General features: G+C 40.2%; 1 protein-coding gene across 1 annotated transcript; it reads left to right on the top strand.

Annotated features, from left to right (window-relative positions):
• The first annotated feature begins 282 nt into the window (after positions 1-282).
• dennd3a (DENN/MADD domain containing 3a) lies at positions 283-20,521 on the top strand. Its single transcript, XM_079367919.1, has 30 exons — positions 283-426; positions 2,700-2,788; positions 3,089-3,244; positions 3,385-3,520; positions 4,014-4,129; positions 4,220-4,350; positions 4,437-4,548; positions 4,668-4,787; positions 5,379-5,477; positions 5,607-5,726; positions 6,254-6,369; positions 6,654-6,809; positions 6,903-6,999; positions 7,108-7,211; positions 8,355-8,560; positions 8,646-8,805; positions 9,090-9,246; positions 9,434-9,656; positions 10,982-11,061; positions 11,847-12,026; positions 12,174-12,344; positions 13,507-13,636; positions 13,970-14,077; positions 16,125-16,222; positions 18,103-18,257; positions 18,547-18,613; positions 18,858-18,930; positions 19,021-19,139; positions 19,233-19,370; positions 19,480-20,521. The coding sequence occupies exons 2-30, from the start codon at positions 2,708-2,710 to the stop codon at positions 19,672-19,674; spliced, it is 3,804 nt and encodes a 1,267-aa protein (XP_079224045.1). The 5' UTR covers positions 283-426; positions 2,700-2,707; the 3' UTR covers positions 19,675-20,521.
• The last annotated feature ends 1,461 nt before the right edge of the window (positions 20,522-21,982 follow it).

Below are 21,982 nucleotides of genomic sequence, written 5' to 3'. Positions count from 1 at the left end.
ATTATTAATTTATGTTAAATACAGCAGTACACTAAACGTGCAATAGATGGCGTCACGATACTCTGTGGGATCGGTGTCTTCCTCAGCTTGACGATTTTGCAGGGGCAAACGGTTTTATTTTGAAAGTGTCATACAGGAAAAACCAATCGACGGGTTTGACGCATAGACTGTTTGACGTTTGAGAGAGCGGCGGTAAACCAATGTGTTTGCGTGTGCGCGTGCATGTGTGCATAGTTTTGTGTGTGTGTGTGTGTGTGTGTGTGTGTGTGTGTGTGTGTGTGTGTGTTTGCGCGCGCGCGTATTGAAGTCCCTGCTCAGATTGCTGAGTCGTTTTGACGGTTCAGGAGATTGAGGAAACTTGAGCCCAGTAACTCTTCTTCAGTGTGAATCTAAAGTGTGTCAGAGGGAATGATCAAACAGCCGAAGGTCAGTTAACATTTTGAAGGTTTCTGTGTGTACTTTATCTGTCTTGTCTGTAAATTAGTAGCACACATTTCCACTAAAGGAGCGTAATCTGAACCCAACGTAACTGTTGACTTGCTCTGCTAAAACGTTAAACGTTTACTGTGTGTTACCCCAACTTCATCGCTTCACTTTAATTCAGCTTCCCTTAACGATTCAAAACAATTCATCTTCTGTAATAATGTGATCCAGACCTCATGTGGCGTGATCATAGATCTCATGTAAAAACGCCCTATGAGTGTTACAAAGTGGAAAAACCAAGTTCTAAGACATAAACAATCATTTTAAAGGCAGTCTATAATATGTGCTGCTTTATTTGTGTGTCTGCATTTGTCATCTTATTTATTTTATTCATTAATTTTTCTAATTTATCTTTACTTGATGAGGTGATGAATGATGTTCTCTATGTAAATTTTTTTGGACATGAAGTCTGTCAAAGCTAAACTTTAATCTTAAATCTCAGCTGTAAGATGTCACCACTGACTGTTTTTATCCAGTGTTATCTTTTTCTTGTATATTCTAGCAATCCACAAGAACTGTTTTTTGTTGTTGTTGTTGTGTGATTCTGCTTACCTCTTAGTCTCAGAGCATGAGAGTAACTTGCATATTATTAAATATGTGTTGCCTGTGTTGTAAAGAGACTGTCCAACCTGTTTGTTTATGTCACATGGTTATAAAACTACTAGGATGATGGCCAAACACACACTCCAAATTAAGGGGTTTTCAGGAAATTAATAACTTGAGTGTGTGTGTGTGTGTGTGTGTGTGTGTGTGTGTGTGTGTGTGTGTGTGTGTGTGTGTGTGTGTGTGTGTGTGTGTGTGTGTGTGTTTCCATTGGTGGAATGAGCTGCAGACTGAAAGACAGAAAGAAGAGAAAAGGTAAAACAGAGAGGGAAGACAAAGGGGAATTGGAGACCAAGGTAGATAAAAGGAAAAAAAAAACAAGGATCAGGGTTAGAGAACAGCGACATGAAAGAAGAGACGAGTTAAAACAATAACATGCCTTCTTGTAGTGCAGCTCCTGAGTTTGCCTTTGGCTGCAGCTAATACAAGTCAGATGTTTAGTGTTGATTCTGCTCTACCAAGACAGCGAGATAGAAGGCTAGAGATGTATAGGGTATTTTTTGTTGTTGAATAAGATTATACCCAGATGTGTACATATGTCCTGGTGTTGGGGACTGAGTAGTGGTTCTGTGGTTTATAGTTTGTAAAAAAACAACAACATCTGGCTGTGTATTGTGTCGAGGAGGGACGTAGATTTGGATTCAAAAGTGGGCTGAGTGTGAGTTCTAACCTTTGCATTGGTCATGCACTTGAGATACTTAGCTTTAGCTTAAGAACCAGAATATAAACCTGTTTTTGACTTGAAAGATGCTCACTATGATCAATACCAATAGGCTTATACTCTGAAATACTGTGAACATGTAGTTCTGAGTTTTCTCTGTGCTGAGTATTCTTCTTTAGGATGCAGAAAAGCCTGCTAACTCCACTGAAACACATGGAGAACAGTTAGTGAAGCAGTGATCTCTGTACTCTCTGCAGCTTTATTTCAATGCTTTGACCACATAGTAAGTCATCTAGGATGAGTCTATCAACATTATGACCAACTCAGATATTATTTTAGAACATATCTTAGATGTAGCTTGTTTAGATCACAACTGTCACACCTACACTCTTTGTTCACTTTTAGGATTATGCTAATAAATTGGTTAAAATCTGTGATTGACTGACGAAACAGGGTTATAAGTTTAATGTTACCGGATGTGTTATTGTGTCAGCGTGCTTTTTTTTTTTTTTTTTTCTTTTTACACACACAAAATAATGTGACACGGTGGAGTGAGAGTGCATCAGTGTCATCAAACATCTGGAGGAAGTTGTGGGAAAAGAGATTTGTGTGTGTTTAATGTCTTTATTAAGACCCAATAGGTCATTTAAATACACAGTACAAACGAAATAGCTCATGATTTTTTTTTTTTTTGTGAAATTTGGTAAACCGGATCTCTGCTTTGGTGATCTTTTGTGAGTCATTGTTTAAAGTGTTTATATTTTAAACCCTAACCACGTCTCTGTCTGACGCATTTGTTTAATCAGTATTTTCAGATTTTAACAAATGATTTTAACAAAATGACTTAAATGCCTGAACATGCAGGGAAGACACATTTGTCTTAGTTATTATGGCCGTGATGTCATTTAATCTAAATGTACATTTTGTGTGTGTGTGTGTGTCTCTCTGGCAGCTTATGTGATGGCAGAGCTACCATCAGGACTGTTGGAGGCGTGTGTGGTAACTGGAGCTTCCAGTGATAAGCTTCGAGACATATACCAGGTAAATACACTTCACAACATAAACATACATGAGGATGTGCATGCTGTTAATCATGATAAAGTCATCCAACAAACCGATACAAGCTTCTTTTACACATAGCATGCTTCTTGTGCCAATATCAACTCTATGTCGAAGTAATCGCTATTTAATGCATAAACTGGAACTTGTTTATTTTAAAGTAACTGACCGGATGGAACATCTTCAATATAAATTCACTAAGAACTTGACACTGGGTGTTTATGTGAGAACAGTGGCATCTACGTATAAATCTGTATTAATTTATTTTTTAAACGGTTATAGCTTCATCAGCAGAGTAAGTTAAATGAGTTCCCCGTGCTGGAAGCTGAGGTATTGCAGGTCCACGCCCCGCCCTTTGTTTCCAAGGAGACTAACTCGAGCCAGGTGATCGCGCCGGCATTCAGTCGTGTCCAGAGGAGGAGGAGTTTTATAAAGAAGGTAAAACAAATCTAGAAGCGAAAAACTGTGAATACAAATCCGTATAAATCTGCATTCACCACGAGTCAAAATCTAGCAAGCATGTGCTTATCCCAGTCACAGAAAAATCAGTGTTTTTCTGTTTTTATTTTTGTTTACAGAAGAGGCGAGATCGTGCTGCAGAGGTTTTATCTAATGGAGAATCAACCAATCGTACTGACGTGTCCTCCGTTACAGAGGACATCAGTGTTCCAAAGGATCTGGACCTCATCGCCTTACCGCAGCTCTGTTTCCCTGGTAAAGAGTGTTTGCTCACTGATGGACTGAATATCATGTTTCAAATGTTTAAAAAACACATTTGTTTATTCCAAAAACCAAACCAACGATACACTTTTTGTGTCACTCTTAGACTTTAAAGTACATACATACATGATACTACTGTGTGGCCAGATGAATTCAAATAAAGTTTTTTGAATTTGAATTTATCTGGCCACACAGTATTATCATTAAATACAAATATAAAACAACAATCAAAATATCATCAGAGAGGCACATATCAGTAATCACTATAAACAACACATTAGGCATGTTTACAAATAATATACAACAATACAAATAATATGTTGTTTTGATTGATGCACACATTGGTGTCCTCTGTATTGTACGGTAGGTTGAAGTGTCTGATGCAGCTTTCATCTCATTTCCACAAAAACCTTCATTTCTCCCCTTCAGTTCTGCACACAGCTCAACTGTTCTTAGTGTTTACATGTTCTTGGTTTCCATTGGCAAGGTGGCCTCCAGTTGGCCAGTGAGCAGAGAGAAGACAGCTATCACTTCCTGGTTTTCACTGACCTATTTGGGAACCGAACCCATGGAGTTGTTGTGCAGTTCTACAGAGCTGTGCAGGTACAAACACAGATTGCTACACAAACACAAATTCACACTGAATTTATGACATCTGGAAAGATTTGTCTTATTGTCCGTCTGCTCTGCCAGTCCTGTCAGGAAGGCTCCATCCAGAATGGCCACAGGTGGAATTCAGCAAAGTCTCGTCTCTACATACCTTTTGCTTTGTGTGTCATCTCCAAGTTCCCATATTACAACGCTCTGAGAGACTGCTTGTCATGGTAATTACTTCAACTTAATGCATAGTGCCAATGGATGACCCTAACCCTAATAAAATAACCACCTTCTCTTGTCTTTTTATTCTCAGCCTCCTGGTCCAGCTGCGGCCTGCGAGACAAGCTGACTTTGAAGAGACCATCAAAGAATTTTCAGCCAAGCTCTCGCTGGTCCCTCTCCCACCTCCTGGACGGCTCCATGTGGTGAGAGACTGTCTCTGTTTGTCTTAGTTTAGAGACCCCATTATTCGTTTCTCTCGGTGTGAGCAATTTCATCGTCCAGATCTCGACAGCAATTTGTTTTGCGTGTTTCTGTGTTACAGTCATTTACTCTCCGTCCCCTCCAAGTGGTTCTTCCATCGAGGGAGGATCAGGACAGCCCTGTTATCGACATCGACCTGCATTTACCTTTTCTCCGTTTCAGCCATACAACACTACTCCAGGTAATGCAGAAACTGGTATTGCATTGTATGCATTAATGGTTTATTAATGGTTTATAAATGGTCTACAAATAGTTTATTAATGGCTCATTAATGGTTTATAAATGGTTTATTAATAGTTTATTAATGGTTAGTTGATGGTTTATTAATGGTTAATTGATGGTTTATTAATGGTTTATAAATGTTTATTAATATTTTTCTAATGGTTTATTAATGTTTAATATTGGTTCATAAATGGTTTATTAATTGTTTATAAATGTGCTGTTACTTAATGTTACTTGATGGTTACTCAAACTATTTATTAAACTAGTCATTCAAAATTTGAAACGTCATAACTTGGTTTTAAAAAAACCTACGGTATGTACCAATAGGACCCCGACTTTTCCTAAATGTGTATATATTTCACATTATGTTCGAGCAGTCAAAATGACTGCTATGGTAGTTCTAGTAGTTGCGGAATTCTGGTAGACCGAGTGTTAAGACATGAAGTCATTATTTTTGCATCATTTTAAAGAAACAAAATGTGATATTGTGATACCTTTGGTACTAAAATCCTGTGTTTAGTTTCACCCCATGAGTCCCTCCTCTCTCTAGGTGCTGTCGTGCCTCCTACAGGAGCAGAGGCTGGTTTTCTTTTCTGCTGACTGGGCCAGACTCACTCTGGTTGCAGAGAGTTTACTGCTGTACTTGCAGGTCTGTAGAAAGGGAACATTATTGTGTCTCATAATACCGATTATCACAAAGCTTCATAAACAGACAAATAAAAATAAACAATCCTAAGACGATCTAAATGGTCTTCTATTCTCCTGACGTCTTTTCCAGCCTCTGTCCTGGCAGCAGCCCTATGTTCCCATCCTGGCTCGAGGAATGCTCGACTTTCTCATGGCTCCTACAGCCTTCCTCATGGGCTGTCACATCAGTCATTTCGAAGAGGTGGCTGCAGTGAGTACAAATAGTCACCGTCTCCATTTAAGCTAAGCTTTTCATATTCAGGATTAAAGTCTTTACTTTCTTTCTTTGGGTTGGGTCAACATCCATACTGTCATTTCTCCCCACAGAGGGAGAACGCATAGGGATTAGCGCTGAATCTTTCATTGATATTAACTGAAATGTACACTTTAGGCTCTTACTTACAACCTGTTACATTTTGTTTTGCTTTCAGCCTGTCCTCTTAAGTCTTGGCTTTTTGGTAAACGTCAGAACATTTATTAAACGTTTTAGCAACAGCTCAAGTGTAACTCAAATGACCAAATGCGTCAAGCCCGAGCTCACATTCAGTACTTAACAATAGCGGTTTATTCTCCACTACATTCATCTTCATTTACTGCAGTACAGTAGCTCAGCTCATGTATTGAACAATAACTGTTAGTGTATCAGAGCAGGCAACGGTCAGACTGTGATGTAATAGGTTGTACCCATTGTACCTACAATATGTTGATGTGTGGGTCTGTATTTATGTTTGTGCATAGGAGACAGAAGAGCTAATCCTGGTGAACGTTGATGATGGCATTATTCAGTTGTCATGGTCTGAAACCATGGATCTACCATCTATTCCTCTGGCAGCAGCTGAGAGCTTTATGTCAAGGTAACACACGCGCAGTCACGAAATCAGACGCACGCACGCACACACACACACACACACACACACACACACACACACATTTTTTGTTCTCTTGATGCATCACTTTTATTAATTTGAACAGTCACTCCTCTACTGTAGAAACAAAATCACTGTGATTCTCGAAATTTAATTACTTGCTAAATGAAGTTTTAAAGGACAATTTTGAACGTGTGAAATTGAATTCAGCACTTGTGTGGTCATTCTGGAGTACACAGCTCTTACTCGCTTGGTGTTTATCGACATGTTAGGGCAGAGTGTCTTCAGCTTCACTATGACTTGGAGCTGTGTCACCTCGGAGCAGGCACAGATGCGAATGCACTGCGATCCCAACGCAGAGACTGGCAGGCACGCCTCAACACACAGATACAGAACATCACCTTGGAACTAGTGGTCAACATATTCAGGTACACTCACCACATTAAGATACATTTAAAGAATGTCTCCATGTTTCCTAAAGTGTTTCTGATTAAAACGTAATTATTGTCACATCTTTTTAGAGGTGTCCAGGACTTTCTAAACCACGAACACAGAGTTTTCAACAGTGAGGAGTTTCTGAGGACCAGGGAGCCAGCAGACCAGTCCTTTTACAAGAAGGTATACACACACACACACACACACACACACACATACACGCAGAGAGAGATAAGCAAACTCTGACAATCTGTGCTGCATTCTCTTCTCTTTGTTGCCTACTGTCCCCAGGTATTAGACACTCATATCTTCCACTCATTCCTGCGAGACAGGCTGAACAGGAAACGGGACACCTTCAGCCGCATGGAGCAAAACACAAGAAACCATGCACACAGGTAGGATGTCACAAGCCAGCGGCAACCTCCTGTGTTGAACACTGAAGCCAATGCAGACGCGAAAAACTGCAGCTTATGGAGTGTCCACTTAAGACGGGCTGCACAATTTCCAAAAGTCACATACACATACACATACTATTCCAAAAGGCCCAGTTTTAGAGCAGAAATAAACATGTTTACCGCCTGGTTCAAAAAAACTCATTAGGCCCTAGTAGCTCTTTATTGGCACGCACTGTAAGGTGGGCGAACTTTTCTGATTTTATGAAGGAGAAGAGTTATTTATAATAAGGTGGATGGCTGACCTGATTGACAGGCAGGCACTTTGTAGCTGTTTGTCAGGAGATTTTAAAATCCTTCCTTTGGTTCACTTATTTTCAACCTTGTACCTTATGGTTTCCGTCACTGCTTGTGTGTGAATAAGACCGGGACACAATGAGTAGCTTTAAGGGGAATCTGTCTTTCCCAAAAAACTTACAAATATGTCCACCTGTCTTAACCAACAATTTAATATTCTGACATGTGTGGACAAAAACTAAAAGCTACAAAAACAGAACTGTTAACTTATCACCAGGAAACGTTTGTTGTTGCAAAATGATAAAGAAAATAATATTTTTAGCCCTAGAACCAGGAAAAACGCAGCAAACAAAAGCTGGGAGCGATTTGAATGAGCAGTTAATTAATTTGTTTTGACGGTAAGACACTGAAACCGACTTATTGTCTACTCCCTCAATCACTTCCTGCATCTTTACAGTAACTTATCGGCAAGGTCCTGTGGTTTGTAAATTAGTTTGGGAACCTGTGTTCTGTGGTTTGTAAATTTGTCTCGGTGCTCATAAAAGGATTTCACATCTTTTTCTAAAATGTACAGTACATTTGTTTTGCCTTGGTAAAGTGTTTTGCATTTATAATTTTCTTCTTTTTTTTTAAAATGTAGAACATTTTACAAAATCTACATTTATCTCAAGCGTTGTAAAAGTGTTCTTTGTTTGCATTTCCCAGCCATCCTGCCACTATAATGAAACAATAAATGACCTCTATATAGAAATACAAATGTTGACATGATGTTGAGTTCCTTATTTAATCTACTTAAAACAACAGTGACTGATGTAACTCCAGGGTCAACTTCACTTTCCTCTTCTACAGGAATCGAGTGATGACAGAGACTCCTCGGCGTCCTCCCATGTCTGAGCTCTCCAGGACTGGTTACAGCAGCTACACCAGTCCTGATAACAGACTGAGCAAGAGGCTGGGAGCCAGCCTACCTAACCTGGAACAACCTGCCAATGACACTTTACCTACCATCAGGTTCAACAGACCAGCCTCCCTCAGGAGGATGACTCCTGATGCTGGTCAGTGTTGTTGCAGGACTGGGATTAATGGAGAGAGCAGGGTGATCAAAGCAAACCATTTTTAATGTCCTTTGTCAACCTCCAGGCTTGAAGTTTCCTCAGAGAGCTGTGAAGGTTTTCCGCCTTCCAGAGTTTCCCCCTCCACTGGCCTATCATTACGTCCAGAACTATTACTCCGAAATGGTTGCTTCCCTGGGGAAGTCGATTAATGCGACACCACCAGACGAGTCTTCTCTGCTGGCCAGGTACTGAAGAATGGAGAGATGGTTTATCTGTGTTAATTTATCTAAGACAGTTGGTTAGTTTGAAATACAAGTTAGCAACCTTGTTGACAATGGCCACATGTGTTATTGTAGGTCATATAGAGGCGTATAGTGTCTGTGTGTTTCAGTACCAACGAAGAAATCCTCACAGGAACCTAATGGAGAAAAACATACAAATGACACATATATTATGAAAACTTTAAATAATCCAATCAACCGACAGACTTTATAGATAACTTCCCAAATCAATCCTTTTCTCTGTCTAGGTATCACTACCTGCGTGGTTTGGTGAACACCGTGTCTAACAGGCGTCTGGATGCACTGGAGGACTTCCAGAGTCTTTATAAGACGGACTCAGAGATCTTCCCCTCCCAGATGGTGAAGTCATTGGTTGACTCTCTGCCAGAGGCTGAACGGTTACAGGTCAGTCCAGCTTATCAAGGGGTGTTGATGCCAGTGTCTGGATTCAGTTCAGTCGTTTGAATGGAGAGTAATAGATAATTATGATATTTATGATGATTTTTGTCAGTGATGCTTCTAAACTGAAAGACTAGACTGAAACGACATTGATCAGTTGTGTAACAGGAACTGATCAATCTTTTTTCCATAGGCGGACAGACGGTCAGAGCTTAAACGTCTTATCAGTCGGGTTAAGAGAGATCAGGAGCGGGAACGTGCGTGCCATGGCAACGGACACGAGGAAGGTGCGGTGAAGCGCTTCCAGCTGCCGAAAAAGTACATGCAGCTGGAGGAGTTTGTGAAATGTGTCCAAGAGTCCGGCATTGTAAAAGATCAAGGAACCATACACAGACTCTTTGATGCTCTAACAGTTGGTAAGTAAGTAGTGGTTGTTGGAGGCCCTAAGTCTGTAATTCAACTTTTGATCAAACAGGATGTCCTGCAGAGCTTCGCTCAAAACTCTCACCTCCAAGAGCTTGGACTGCCTCAGCATAAATACACCAGAGCACACAAATATTCCACTACACCCCTCCTCCTGCTCCGTTTTTCCAGGCAAACATTTGTTCCTCAGGTTAATAATTACCTTACCCCTTCTTTAAGAAAGAGGGTTTGTCATGCAGGCCTGATTTGTGTTTGACTCCAGTGCTTATTAACAGGCTGATAGCATGTGGCTTAAGGCTGATTTACAGGAAAAGTAAGCGATCAAGCATAAAACCACTACTACCTACACTTCAGTGAATTCTTCAGATAAAAATTATTCTACATTTGAATATATATGAATTTCCATTTGAATGGGATTGCTCGTGCACGAAGCAGATTTGAACACCACTGTGTCTACATTTTGCAGTATATCAACATTACAAGCAGCCAGAAGCAAGTCGTGCCAGGCAGTGTGACAACATTCCTGTGATGTCAAATTTAGTGTGTTAAACAGGAAGTCTTGAACAGCTCTGGATTGAGAAACAACCAATGTTTTAAATTTAGTGTCAGAGTTAATGGTACTCACATCTGAGGTTTCAGCCAAATTCTGACATTGAAGCGACCTTGACCTTATCTATATTACACTACCCATGTCCTTTCTGTTTGTAACCTCGCGTCAAGTTTTCCTTTCCTTATCTGACCTGCATAGGAGCGAGTTCTGGTTACCTTGTTACAACGCAGTATGTAGTTTAGCTTCTCAGTTTGATCACACTTCAGTAACCTTTGACTAAAAAAGTTCAAAGACGGTTATTATCCTTTTGTGGTTTTGTGAAGTCAGTATAGGAAGGAATCTGAAGAGCCTGTGAACCACGATGTAGATCCATGACAGTAAGATCTGTAATAGTTTAAAATGTATGCATTTCTGCATCATATATAGCTACATTTACAAATAAGACTGATAAAATCAAGCAGTCACATTATTTAGAACACATTGGACATCCAAGAAATTACCTTCCTTCACAATGGGGGATTTTTCTGTTGCTCAATGGCCGTTAATGTGTGTGTGTGTGGGTGTGTTGGGGGAGGGTTACTTGGGTGTGGGGCAGTGCACAGACTGCACTGTATGTAGTAAGATTATCAGGACTGAGAAAATAAAGGCATCGGCCTTGTCTGCTTCCAGGGGATTTGATTTGTGTGTAAGAGATAGTGGCACATAGTTTAAACGGGTATAGTTATGTCAAATGAAATTCCTGAATTCCTGTTTGTTTATTTCTCGCAGGTCATCAGAAGCAGGTTGGTCCAGATTTATTTCGGGTGTTTTACACCATCTGGAAGGAGACTGAGGCAGAGGCTCAGGAGGTCTGTGTGTTTCTTTTGTTTTGAGCTTACAATATAAAGGCCATAATGTAGAACATACAGCACTGACCACATGAGTTGAAGTCATACTCAAAAGCACAGTGTGACTGTGCAGTGTGACATGTACGTGGAAAATCCATGTTTCAAGGATGCCAGCAGAGCAGAATTAAAATTATCTGCTTTCTTTACCGCACTTAGAAAAAAAAATCAGTGACCAAGGCTTCAATGTTGAGAATGAAGCCCTGTCAATTAATTAGTTAAACGTTTTAGAGAAGAGAAAAAAATATGTTTCAGTGTGATGGTACCCTGCAGAGATTCTTTGGGTCTGATAAGTTTGATGATAAATGAGTTTTATTTATTTTTCAAATCATAATCTTCAAAGATTATTGACACCAGGTACAAACTACTTTAAATTTTAAAAAAGAATGACATGATATGTAGGTAAGGTGGAACAATTATATTTAATCACATAAAACTGACAGAAGTAAAGTGGAAAATAAATATGATCGATAGCAACCCAAACAAAAACTATGTGGGAACCATGAGTAAACAAAACAGTAATTAAGAGTGAGCAAACATTGGCAAATTACAATTAAGGACGTTTTAAACTTGAATTAAAAGTCAAATAAAAACTCCACCTCATGAAGATAGAATCATTTCTGATTAAATTGCAAGAATTTGCTTTGTCATCCGTGAGCAGAACTCCACGCTTGTTTTCGTAAAATCGTATATATTCTAAAGTCCACAGTGAAGTGAGTGGACACTTTTTTGTTGTTGTAATTTTTCAGGTGTGCCTGCCTGCGTCTGTCTTGGAGCACATTGAGCCCAGCGAGTGCGTCTTCAAGCTGTCCTCCTCTGTGAAGACGAGCCGTGGTGTGGGGAAGATCGCCATGACTCAACGACGGCTTTTTCTCCTAACTGATGGACGCCCGGGATATGTGGAGGTGGCGCAATATCGCGATTTAGAGGTGAGACAAAAGAAGAGACGATAGAAATGTTGAGTTAAAGAGATGCATTTTCTAAGTATCGAAAGAAAAGGTTAAAGTAAGCGGAAAAAAAGTTTTCACGGGATGAGTTAGGAGAAGGACTAATAGTTAAAAAAATCTTTCGTCTAGGAGGTGAAAGTGTCCTCCGCTCCCTTCCTGCTGCTGCGAATCCCCAGCCTCAAGCTGCGAGTCTGGGGAAGGAAGGAGACGTTTGAGGCCAATTTGAAAACAGAGACTGAGCTATGGAACCTGATGGTCAAAGAGATGTGGGCCGGGCGCAACATGGCAGACCAACACAAGGTAAAGCTCAAACTGAAAGGTCTCAATGTGTGATTACGATGCCACACATGCGCTGGAGGAAGAGGGGGACGAAAAAGAGTTTAAAAAAAAATATGCCAAGTTATCATGAGCCTTTATTCCTCATATCGTGATTTTTATGAAGGTATTTTGTATTTGTGTCAACTGGGGAACCTCACTGAACTCTGTGGGTGTGGTTGAAATTCAAGGATGTGTCAACAAAACAAATGTGCACGCTTGAATAAATTCAGATGCTTTCCTTATTGAAACCAGATGTAACAGAAACGTCTGTCTCTCACCTCTTTGTCCGCTTTTTTCTTCTTAATATTCAAAATGCGGCAGTAGCTCAGTCTGTGAGCGGCAGTAGCTCAGTCTGTAGGGACTTGGGTTGGGAACCGGAGGGTCGCCGGTTCAAGTCCCGGCACGGACCAAGTCCGGAAATTGGTCTGGTAGCTGGAGAGGTGCCAGTCCACTTCCTGAGCACTGCCGAGGTGCCCCTGAGCAAGGCACCGAACCCCAACAACTGCTCTGGGGCGCTCTCTGTGGGCAGCCCCCTCACTCTGAGACCTCTCCATTGATGCAGAGTGAAAACCGAATTTCCCCTCGCGGGATTAATAAAGTATATAAAAAATTTTTTTTTTTTAAAATGTGGCTCTTTTTTGTCAATATATGAATGATCAGCTGTATGTTATCATGATGGCTCTCCCTATTTAGAATACTAAATCAGTTTGCAATCAAAGCCGTATTACATTTATTTTTTAATCTCTACCTATGTTCACGCCATGAAATCTTTTTTCTTATTCCTGTCTTTAAACTTTATTTATTTTTTATCTTTTATCATCAGAAGTGACACATTGACTTTAAATTCCTCTGAGTAGTTATTTCTGTACGGTCTCCTTTTGTGTTCTGCCTACTTTATGACATCCTGTAAATCTTTCTCACAGCACATGTTATACATGTTTAACAATTGCCTTCTTTATTTCATTCTTTTTAAGTTTCTTGACAGTAGAAGCACTCCTGTCAACTTTCTGTTTTGGCCTCTTCTTGTTGTTTTTTCTTTTTTTCATTGGTCTGCAACAAAAACACTAGCAAACACATTTTTGTTTTATGCAAAGCTCCTACTATTCACTTTTCTCTGTCAATCCTAATGCATGTGTGTTTGTAGGACCCACAGTACATGCAGCAAGCTCTGACCAACGCCCTGTTAATGGACGCAGTGGTTGGCAGCCTCCAGAACAGTAAAGCCATCTACGCCGCCTCCAAGCTAGCTCACTTTGACCGCATCAAGACGGAAGGTAAAGGAGGATGATTTTGAACTGTTTGTTCAATTTTAAGAATCTAAAAGAAAAAAAAAGAAAAAAAAGATTAACCCTGCACCTTTTTTCAACAAGAAATTCATTGTTAATTGCTTTGATTTGAGTTTGATTTCTTCTTTGTTACCAAATAATCACAGGGAGTGGAGCTTAATGACTTTCTGTCCGTTGCAGTTAGCGTATTTAAACTAATCGGTTCGGATTGGTTTGAGCTGATTTGGAAACACGATATACTTCTGCTCATGGGTGCTATGTGGTGTGTGTTTTTGTGAAAGGTTAGTTACTTCTCTTTAACAGTGGTTTGTGTGTCCCCAGTGCCGATGATGGTTCCTAAGACTACCGCAGAGACGCTGAAGCACAAAATTAACCCCTCGCTGGAACTGGCTACACCTCAGGCTGTAGATGTGCTTCTATACACACCAGGTAAAAGACAAACACACATTTACTTTCATTTCTGAGTCCCTGAAACTGAGAAATCTGGATGGTGTTCATATTATCAGCTCAATAACGCTGCTGGATTTCTCCCTTTCGCTCTCTTCGAGCAGTTTCACAACCCCATTTCCGTCTTTGACACTAACAAGGCGCCACTGACGAATACAGAGACTGACAAACAAGCATCCGACCTTTGCTTTGCCACTACCTCTCTCTGTTACTCACTCAGTCACCGAGTTTTACTTGAACATAAACCGAAAGCGGTCGTAAAGCTGCACATTAACAACACTTCCTTTTCCCGTCTCCTTTGACAGAAAAGCTGTGAAAGCGAATAAGACGGAATTGAGAACGACAAGAAAAGAGGGAAGCCTTTTCTCGAGTTGTTACTCTTTAAAATTTACACAATTTGGCCTCTCTTAGTCTTTGCATGTTGGCGTGTAAATCTAGAGCCATCCTGATTTTGAACGATGTGAAAGTAGCAGAAGTTTACTGGAGGGCGAGGGCGGGCTCACTTTTCCAGTTGCAGCCATGACGCAAAGAGAATTTAAGGTTTTTCACTCAGTGTGCCAAGGATTTTGACTTCCTCAAACATAATTTAAAACAAAGAAATGTGGAACACCGAGTGGTTCAGATCAAACCTGTGGCTCCTTTCCTGCATGTCAGTCTCCTCTCTCTCTCTGTCCCTGATTTCTGACTCTGTCCACTGTCCTGTCTCTACCACGAAGACATAAAATGCCCATAAAGAAATCTTTAAAAAAAAGAAAAGAAGAAGTGTATGTTTGCATATATAAATTAGGAGTACATGTACTTCACTTTTGAATGATTGAAAACACCAAGATACTGGGCGAACTGAATCCAGTATTCTGCCAGAATCTGTTATTCTGTGTAATCACTGATCCTTTCTACCCTGAGAGCCAAACAGCACCACATGTTTCTCCAACAATTGAGTTCATTAAGAGACTAAGCAGCAAGGCTTCTTACCTGTAAACTTTTTTGACTTTATGAGGAACCGGAGGGTCTCGGGTGACATGCATCAAAGGGTCCCTGACTGCACACAGATTTCAACACACACTAAGGCAGATTTTGGAATTACTTTATTATACAGTTTTTCTCCCTATATCATAAAAAGCATGCAGTGAGGGAACAGCTTTTGAAATAAGGATGTCTATCCATCAAGGAGAGTTCCACAGATAGGAAAACAACTCCACCAAGCAACACCAAAGTGTTGAGTCATCCAATGTGACTTTTTTTTTTTTACTATCTGTTGTTTACCCTTTGTATGCGGTCCTTTGATTTTAATGAGGTTGGAGAAGACAGGCTGGCGCATTACGTGGCAGGAAGACTAAGAGGGAACAGCTTTAAAAAAAGAACCACAAAGCCACAGCCTTTAGCAGACCAACCATCTGGGGCCACTCAGCCGCCCTGCTTGAGTCCGACTGACCCCCAGCACTAACGCACTTGTGCACACTCATACTCAGAGAATCCCTCATATTCAAACACTGCTCAATTCTTCTGCAGCGCTCGTCTCTTTGGGACGTCTGTCCGTGGAAAAGAACAAATCTGACCATTCACGGTGTCCCTCCCTGCCCCTCTCTGACGCGTCCTCGCTTTCTGGTTTGAATATAGGTCACTGATTTGAATTCCTGGCATGTGTCCAGTTCATTCCCACGTCCCTCCTCTTTCTACTCCCTTCTCCCTCACTGTGTCTCACTAGCTCACCAAAGCTCTCTATTTTTCCTTGTACGTCCCACTGATCCTCTTTTTCCCTCCCTCTATGAAATACAGGATGTTACTTTCTTTTTCCCCCAACCAGGGAGGCTTTTAAATAGCAATGAATGCGGTGGAGGAAGTTGGACCGTTAGGTGAAGGTGGAGTCAGGCAGCAGAAAAATAGTTTTGAACATGAGGTGTTTGAATTCAAACTGTTGGCTGATATTCAATTTTTTCTTCTCAACATCCTGAAAGAGTAAAATCTGGCAGCTGTTGGTTACAAAACTGTGATAAGGTGTTGAGAAATAACTGACGTGTATGTGTTTCAGGTCAGTTATGGGTGTCTGTGAGCGGGGGGAAGGTGATGGTGTTTGATGCCTCAACCTGGTCCCTCACACACAACTGTCAAGTCGGGAATGCAAGACTGGTAAAGAGCCCTCACACTCTCTCACACTCAACATGCTGACATTACTTAAGTCTGACTGCTTGCCAAAACACACATGCAGACGATTGCACAATAAAAAGACCCTGACAACAAACCACACGAGACACCCTAACCCAGCAAACAGAGAGCGAGAGCAGTAAGAGTTCGAATGGCATTGGTTGTATTGTTAGATTCTTAAGTGTGGCTGCTTAGTTTTCAGATGTTTTTGTTTTTTGTTTTTTTAAGAAAGATTTTGGTTTTATGCAATCCTTTAGGCATAATAATAAAACACAGACGGAAGGAAAACTCCAATATTACAAACGCTTCAACTGTAGCTGTATCACATTCTCTTTAAATACCTCGCAACAGGTGCCATGCCTCAATAAAGTTAGGGCCCGCAAAAGCTGAGCCATATTGTTTCCAGTAAGAGTGGGATTCAAGCAAATTATGAGATTTTTGCACAAAAATCTCTCCAAATCAGTGCATTTCTCAAACTCGCACGACTCTTTTCTTTAATTTCTATCTCTTTTTCCCTACCTTTGGACTTCGTTTTATATTTAATTTGAATTTGAAGAGGACACTTGAGTCAGGAGAACGTTTGCCTGTAGTAAAGTAATAAAACTAATTTAAAAATACGTATTAAAAATATGTATCCAAGTCAAGCTGTCAGATATCCTGAAGAATAATTTCTAATTAGGTGTTTTCTCATTCATAATTTTGCCGTAAACATGATGTTTTCAAGTTTTCCCATCAGTGAAGGAATCATGTCAGACTGCTCTACATTCTTTGACAGGCTCAACAGATGAACTTCACATGCATGCAATCGACATCAGATACAGATGAAGCTGTTTTCAGGTTTATTTTCCACTACAGTGCTTTACTTCAGTGTCAGTTATCTTCAAGCACAGGTTTCATTTCAGGAGGATGCAGTGTGTTTAGAATAGTTTTCATTCTCCCCTTACATCAAAATATAGATAAGAAAAAAGTTAGTGGGTGGCCCTTAGAGGAGAATGTTCACGGGGAAATGAGTTGACGTATGAGAGCGTTTTAGGACATCTTGGAGGCTCGGAGCTCTTCTCCAACAAGCATGCAGGTCACAGTCACATGAAATCTGTTAACCAGGAGCAGAAAGATACACAGAGTTTCTTTCTTTAAATCTAACTAGAATTTGTTCACATAGTTTACTGCCAGGTCACGGATTAAACACCTGGATCAACACTCTTGCATAGTTTCTTGAAGAATGCAAATGGAAGAGGCAGCTGATAAGAAAATAGGTAAACATGTGGAGACAAGCTCTTTCTTATTCGCATCTGCGTCTTAGGTCTTTACTTTTTTTTTTTTAGCTAGCTTTTTTAGTTTGTTAAATCTGTAAAAGTGGACCCTATGTTTTCTAGTGTTTATTGGTCAATGTTGCCATCTAGTGGACAAGAAGGGCAATAAGTCCTCATGTGGTCTGAACTCTACATCATTGTTTTCTTTAATTATTTTTGCACTGACTGAAAAATTAATTGGTCAGCTAAATATCTAAAAAATACAACACATATGTTGAATTTGTGCAACTGACGGTAATATAAGACATGTCAATATATATCGAGCATCGCCATTCAGCAAAAACATTATCAAGATGTGAGTTTTGGTCCATATTGCCCTGTCCTAACAGGTAGGGTTGACCTGCGGTGTAAAAGTGTCCTGAGTCATCAAAAGACTAAAAAAAGCTAAATAGGCTCAAGCCCATTTACCATTTACACTCTTCTGCACCCTGCTGCATTTTCTCCGCTCAGCAACCTCCCCGTTGAGCCACAAACATCCCCTCATCATTTTATAATTCTGACCTGATCATTTCATATTCCTGTCTGACTTATCAAGTCTCTTTGTTGTTGCAGAACTGCATGCTGGGTGTTGATAAGGACCAGGTCTGGATGGGCTCAGAGGATTCAGTGATCTACATCATCAGCATGGTGGCCATGGTCTGTAACAGACAGCTGACCGAACACAGGGCGGAGGTCACAGGACTGGCACTCGACACAGACAAATACAGGTCAGTGTTAGCTACACTACAATGCTATTTCACCAAGAGTCCCATCTGCAACGAAGTCCAAACAATATTTAAAGGACATAATTCTCTTGATGGAATTGTTTGCATACTTAGTTATGTATTGTTTCTTATTGTGATCCCATGATTATAATGTTTGGAGTTAAAAATGAAGTTCTAAATTGAATAACTGTGTTGTTACTCGTCATACGTTTTATTTTTAAGCAGACAGTTCACTTTTTGTTTAACTTAGCTGATGTAAGAGTTGGCCTTACAAGTGCTTGTTGACTTGCAGCCAGAAGGTGGCGTACTCGTGCAGCACAGAGGGAAGCGTCATGGTGTGGGACGTGTCAACACTACAGGTTAGGTGGAAACTTTAATTTTATAAGATTGCTGTTACAAAAAAAACAACAACAGTTAATCAAGTACAAAACTAAAGTAATTCTTTTTTTTAAAATGCTGTAAAAAAAAAATACTTAAATTGAAAGTTCCCATTTTAAGGAATTGTTTGCGCCTCAGTAATTCGTACCAACTCTCCTGTTCCTCCTTCTCTTGTTTCAAACCAAAGTGAGGTGATTGATTTTCCCATCTTGTCACCCTCCTCAGGTAAAGAGGCAGTTTCGCCTCTCCTGCAACTCCCTGCAGTCTGTGTCCTGCTGTAATGGGACGCTGTGGTGCTGTAAGTTACACAATAACACTCAACTGTACAAAGAGGAAACATTACAGTTTATTATGGCTATTAAGCAACCCCCTCACCCTCTCTCTCTAGGCTCTAGGGAAAATATCATGGAAGTTTGGAGGAACGGTTCAGTGAAACAACGTCTTAATTTACCAGAGCAACAGAAAGGATCCGCAGCCAAGTTCAGTTCTATTCTGCTGCTACCCGAGGTCAAACACACAAACACTCTCTGACTTCAGTGATATTTGTGTGTTTTATATTTGAGCTTGACTTATTTTCCGTTGTGTTTCTTTGTGATCCAGAGGGAGGAGCTGTGGAGTGTTTGTGCGGGCTCAGGAGAAGTGTGTGTTTGGCACATTAGGGACACTACAAAACCATTTCACCGGGTGTCTCTGCAGGACTGCAGCGGGTGTTACTGCATGATCAAAGTTAAAAACCAGGTTAATACACTGCACTAATGCACACACACACAGAACACATATTCACGATACACTGGAGCCGTTTGTCTTTACCGTGACATGAATTCGATCTGTTCGGTTTCTCCTCCAGGTGTGGGTTGGCGGTGTTGGCCGCAGTTCTACCAAAGGGAAGATTTACATCCTTGAGACAGAGGGCCATCAGGTTCTGAAGGAGCTTCACGGCCACAACGACGAGGTGAAGTCGCTCTGCTCTGCTGAGGATCGGTACGTGCTCAGCGGAGCTGGCAAACATGATGGAAAGATCGCCATCTGGAAGGTGGAGTAGTGCAGTTGACCGCCTGGAAATGAGCAAGTTGGATTGTTCGTACATAATGAAGCTACTCTAAATCTTCACCTGATGTGGGGAGAAAAAAAAACTGAGGCTGAGATCTGGGGAACGAAAAGAGAATTTGTTTTAAAAGGAGCAAGAAGAGTTGGATCAAACTCAAAACCTCTACTTGTCTTTTTAATCTTGGCGATATGAACGACATACGTCGTGTGAAGCTCCACGTTTACATGAAGCGCCACAGTCTGAGCAGCCTCACCCGCATGCACACTGTGACATGCAGTTAAAAAACTAACAGCACTAATGCATTTTTTTTTTTTTTTAAGTTTTATGAAGGACAAATGAGGACTGGAAAAAGGCGCACACTCTGCTCAATATTTCTTTCATCCAAAGTTCCATGCTTTACTGAAGTTTTAAGACTTTTTTTTGTCTTTTTATACCGCGCAGTATTTAATTACCAACTCTGTTTATATAAAGTTTGATCACACTAGTATTATGTGGGAACATTGTGTAACTGAGCTTTGCCTTCAGCTGTGAGTCTGATGTGAGCTCCTGCAGGTCAAAAGGTGTCAAACTACCCTGAAAACAAAAAACTGCTGTGATCGGAGATTTCAGCGGCATTGTGGGAAAGGCGCTGAAATGATTATGATGGGAGTTATGCAATATTGGACAATGTACAGTTGACATGAAACCCAATTTAAACTGATAGACTCAAACATGTTAAAGAGCTCCTCAAAGGGAACAGGTTCATGTCCTGAAGCAAGTGGAAACTGAGAAAATAGTCATTTCACACTGAGCTGCTCTTGTTGTACCTCATCAAAGTTTCTACAAGTTTCTTTGTTCCTGCACCATTTCTTTTATCTGTTTTTTTCTGGTTTATAACACAGTATTTGAAAAGATCTTGTGCAAAGACAACAAAAAGTCCAATTCTTTGACATAAAAAAGACTAACACATATCCATCCATTATCTTTAACCTTTTTGCTGTTCTGGATTGCAGGGGGGGGGGGACAGTCACAGGGCGGACATAAAGAGAGAGAGAGAAAGGCTCCTGTCATCACTGAGGCATGCATGTAAGAAGTGTATTTATTTTTCATTTGAATTCAGAAGAGTGCGATGAAAGTGGTCTATTGTTGCTTAAATGTATCTATAATATTTTTTTTAACTAATTGAAACAAGACAAGATTTGACTTTTAAAGCATTTTTCTTCTAAATAATTCAGAGACTCTTGAGTGATGAAAGCATTTCTTGATTAACAATAAGAATTACCAGTTGAATCATTTAGAGATGTATTCAAAGCTTCAACTTATCTTTCACTATTTATTTATTTACCAACTGTAAATGGCATGACCATCAAATCTGTTCCCTTTTTAATCTAAACATCTCAACCTTGTATGTATTGATGTTTTTTATGCAACCTTTTCTGTCCTTGCTTTGTTTAAGAATTTATATTAAACTTTATAAAATCACCAAGACTGCAATCAACATTTTCTGATATTAAACCCACAGTGAACACAGCAGGTGTGTAAACTGTTAAAAATATATAAGCCGTCCCTGGACCATGGTCCATGAATTCTCATCCTATGGGTCCAAGTCCATGACCTACTTTATTTATAAGAATGGTTGCTTCTTACCATTTTGATAATTGACTATTTTTAGTCAAAGTAAGTATCAGTCTGTGTGCCTGTAAATGACTTGGGTCAGCTGAAGCTGTTGTAAATGTGCTATATAAACTTGATTTGACTTTTGCTTGGATCATCTGTGTCCCCCCTTTTGGTGTTGAAAGTCCAAAACACCCCCTGATTCAAATATACACCACTGATGTGTCCCAAGATTTACATCTTTCCCACATCTGAGATACAGCTCTCACGCCACTCTCAACATCAAGGCAAACCTCATGTGTATAACACACATTGGTATACACATGTTCCCTCATGTCTCCTGTTTCATGATTCTGTATATACTTCATATTTTCAGTCTATGTGTAAATCATCGGACTTCTACGATTACACATGGGAGGCAATGGAATTTCTTTTACGTTGACAGTTTGCAGTTCCTGGAGGTCCCCAGAAGAGGGTGATGTTTGACCACAAGAGGAGGAGTTGCATCAGAATCAGGTTTGCTGATGAGACTTGATCGACAAGTTTCAACAAAACAGAGATCAAGTGAATAAATATGGAGACTATTTAAACATATATTGTATTGTCTTAGCTGACAGACTGCTTTGTTAATGAATCATTTGGAGAATTATAGAGAAATAGCCACACTGCCTGCTTTCAGGACAACAGCCTCTGTGGATGGGGCATGCAA

Source organism: Symphodus melops (assembly GCF_947650265.1).
Source record: "Symphodus melops genome assembly, chromosome: 18".
Classification (NCBI taxonomy): domain Eukaryota; kingdom Metazoa; phylum Chordata; class Actinopteri; order Labriformes; family Labridae; genus Symphodus; species Symphodus melops.
Note: the sequence above shows the minus strand (reverse complement) of the source record. Positions and strands in the feature narration are given on the sequence as shown.

Bases quoted from the DNA above. Each gene is read 5' to 3' on its own strand.
- dennd3a (XM_079367919.1), top strand. From the start codon at position 2,708: ATGGCAGAGCTACCATCAGGACTGTTGGAGGCGTGTGTGGTAACTGGA. The intron at 11,062-11,846 runs GTCTGTGTGTTT...GTAATTTTTCAG, and splicing joins CTGAGGCAGAGGCTCAGGAG to GTGTGCCTGCCTGCGTCTGT. The intron at 19,371-19,479 runs GTTAATACACTG...TTTCTCCTCCAG, and splicing joins TGATCAAAGTTAAAAACCAG to GTGTGGGTTGGCGGTGTTGG.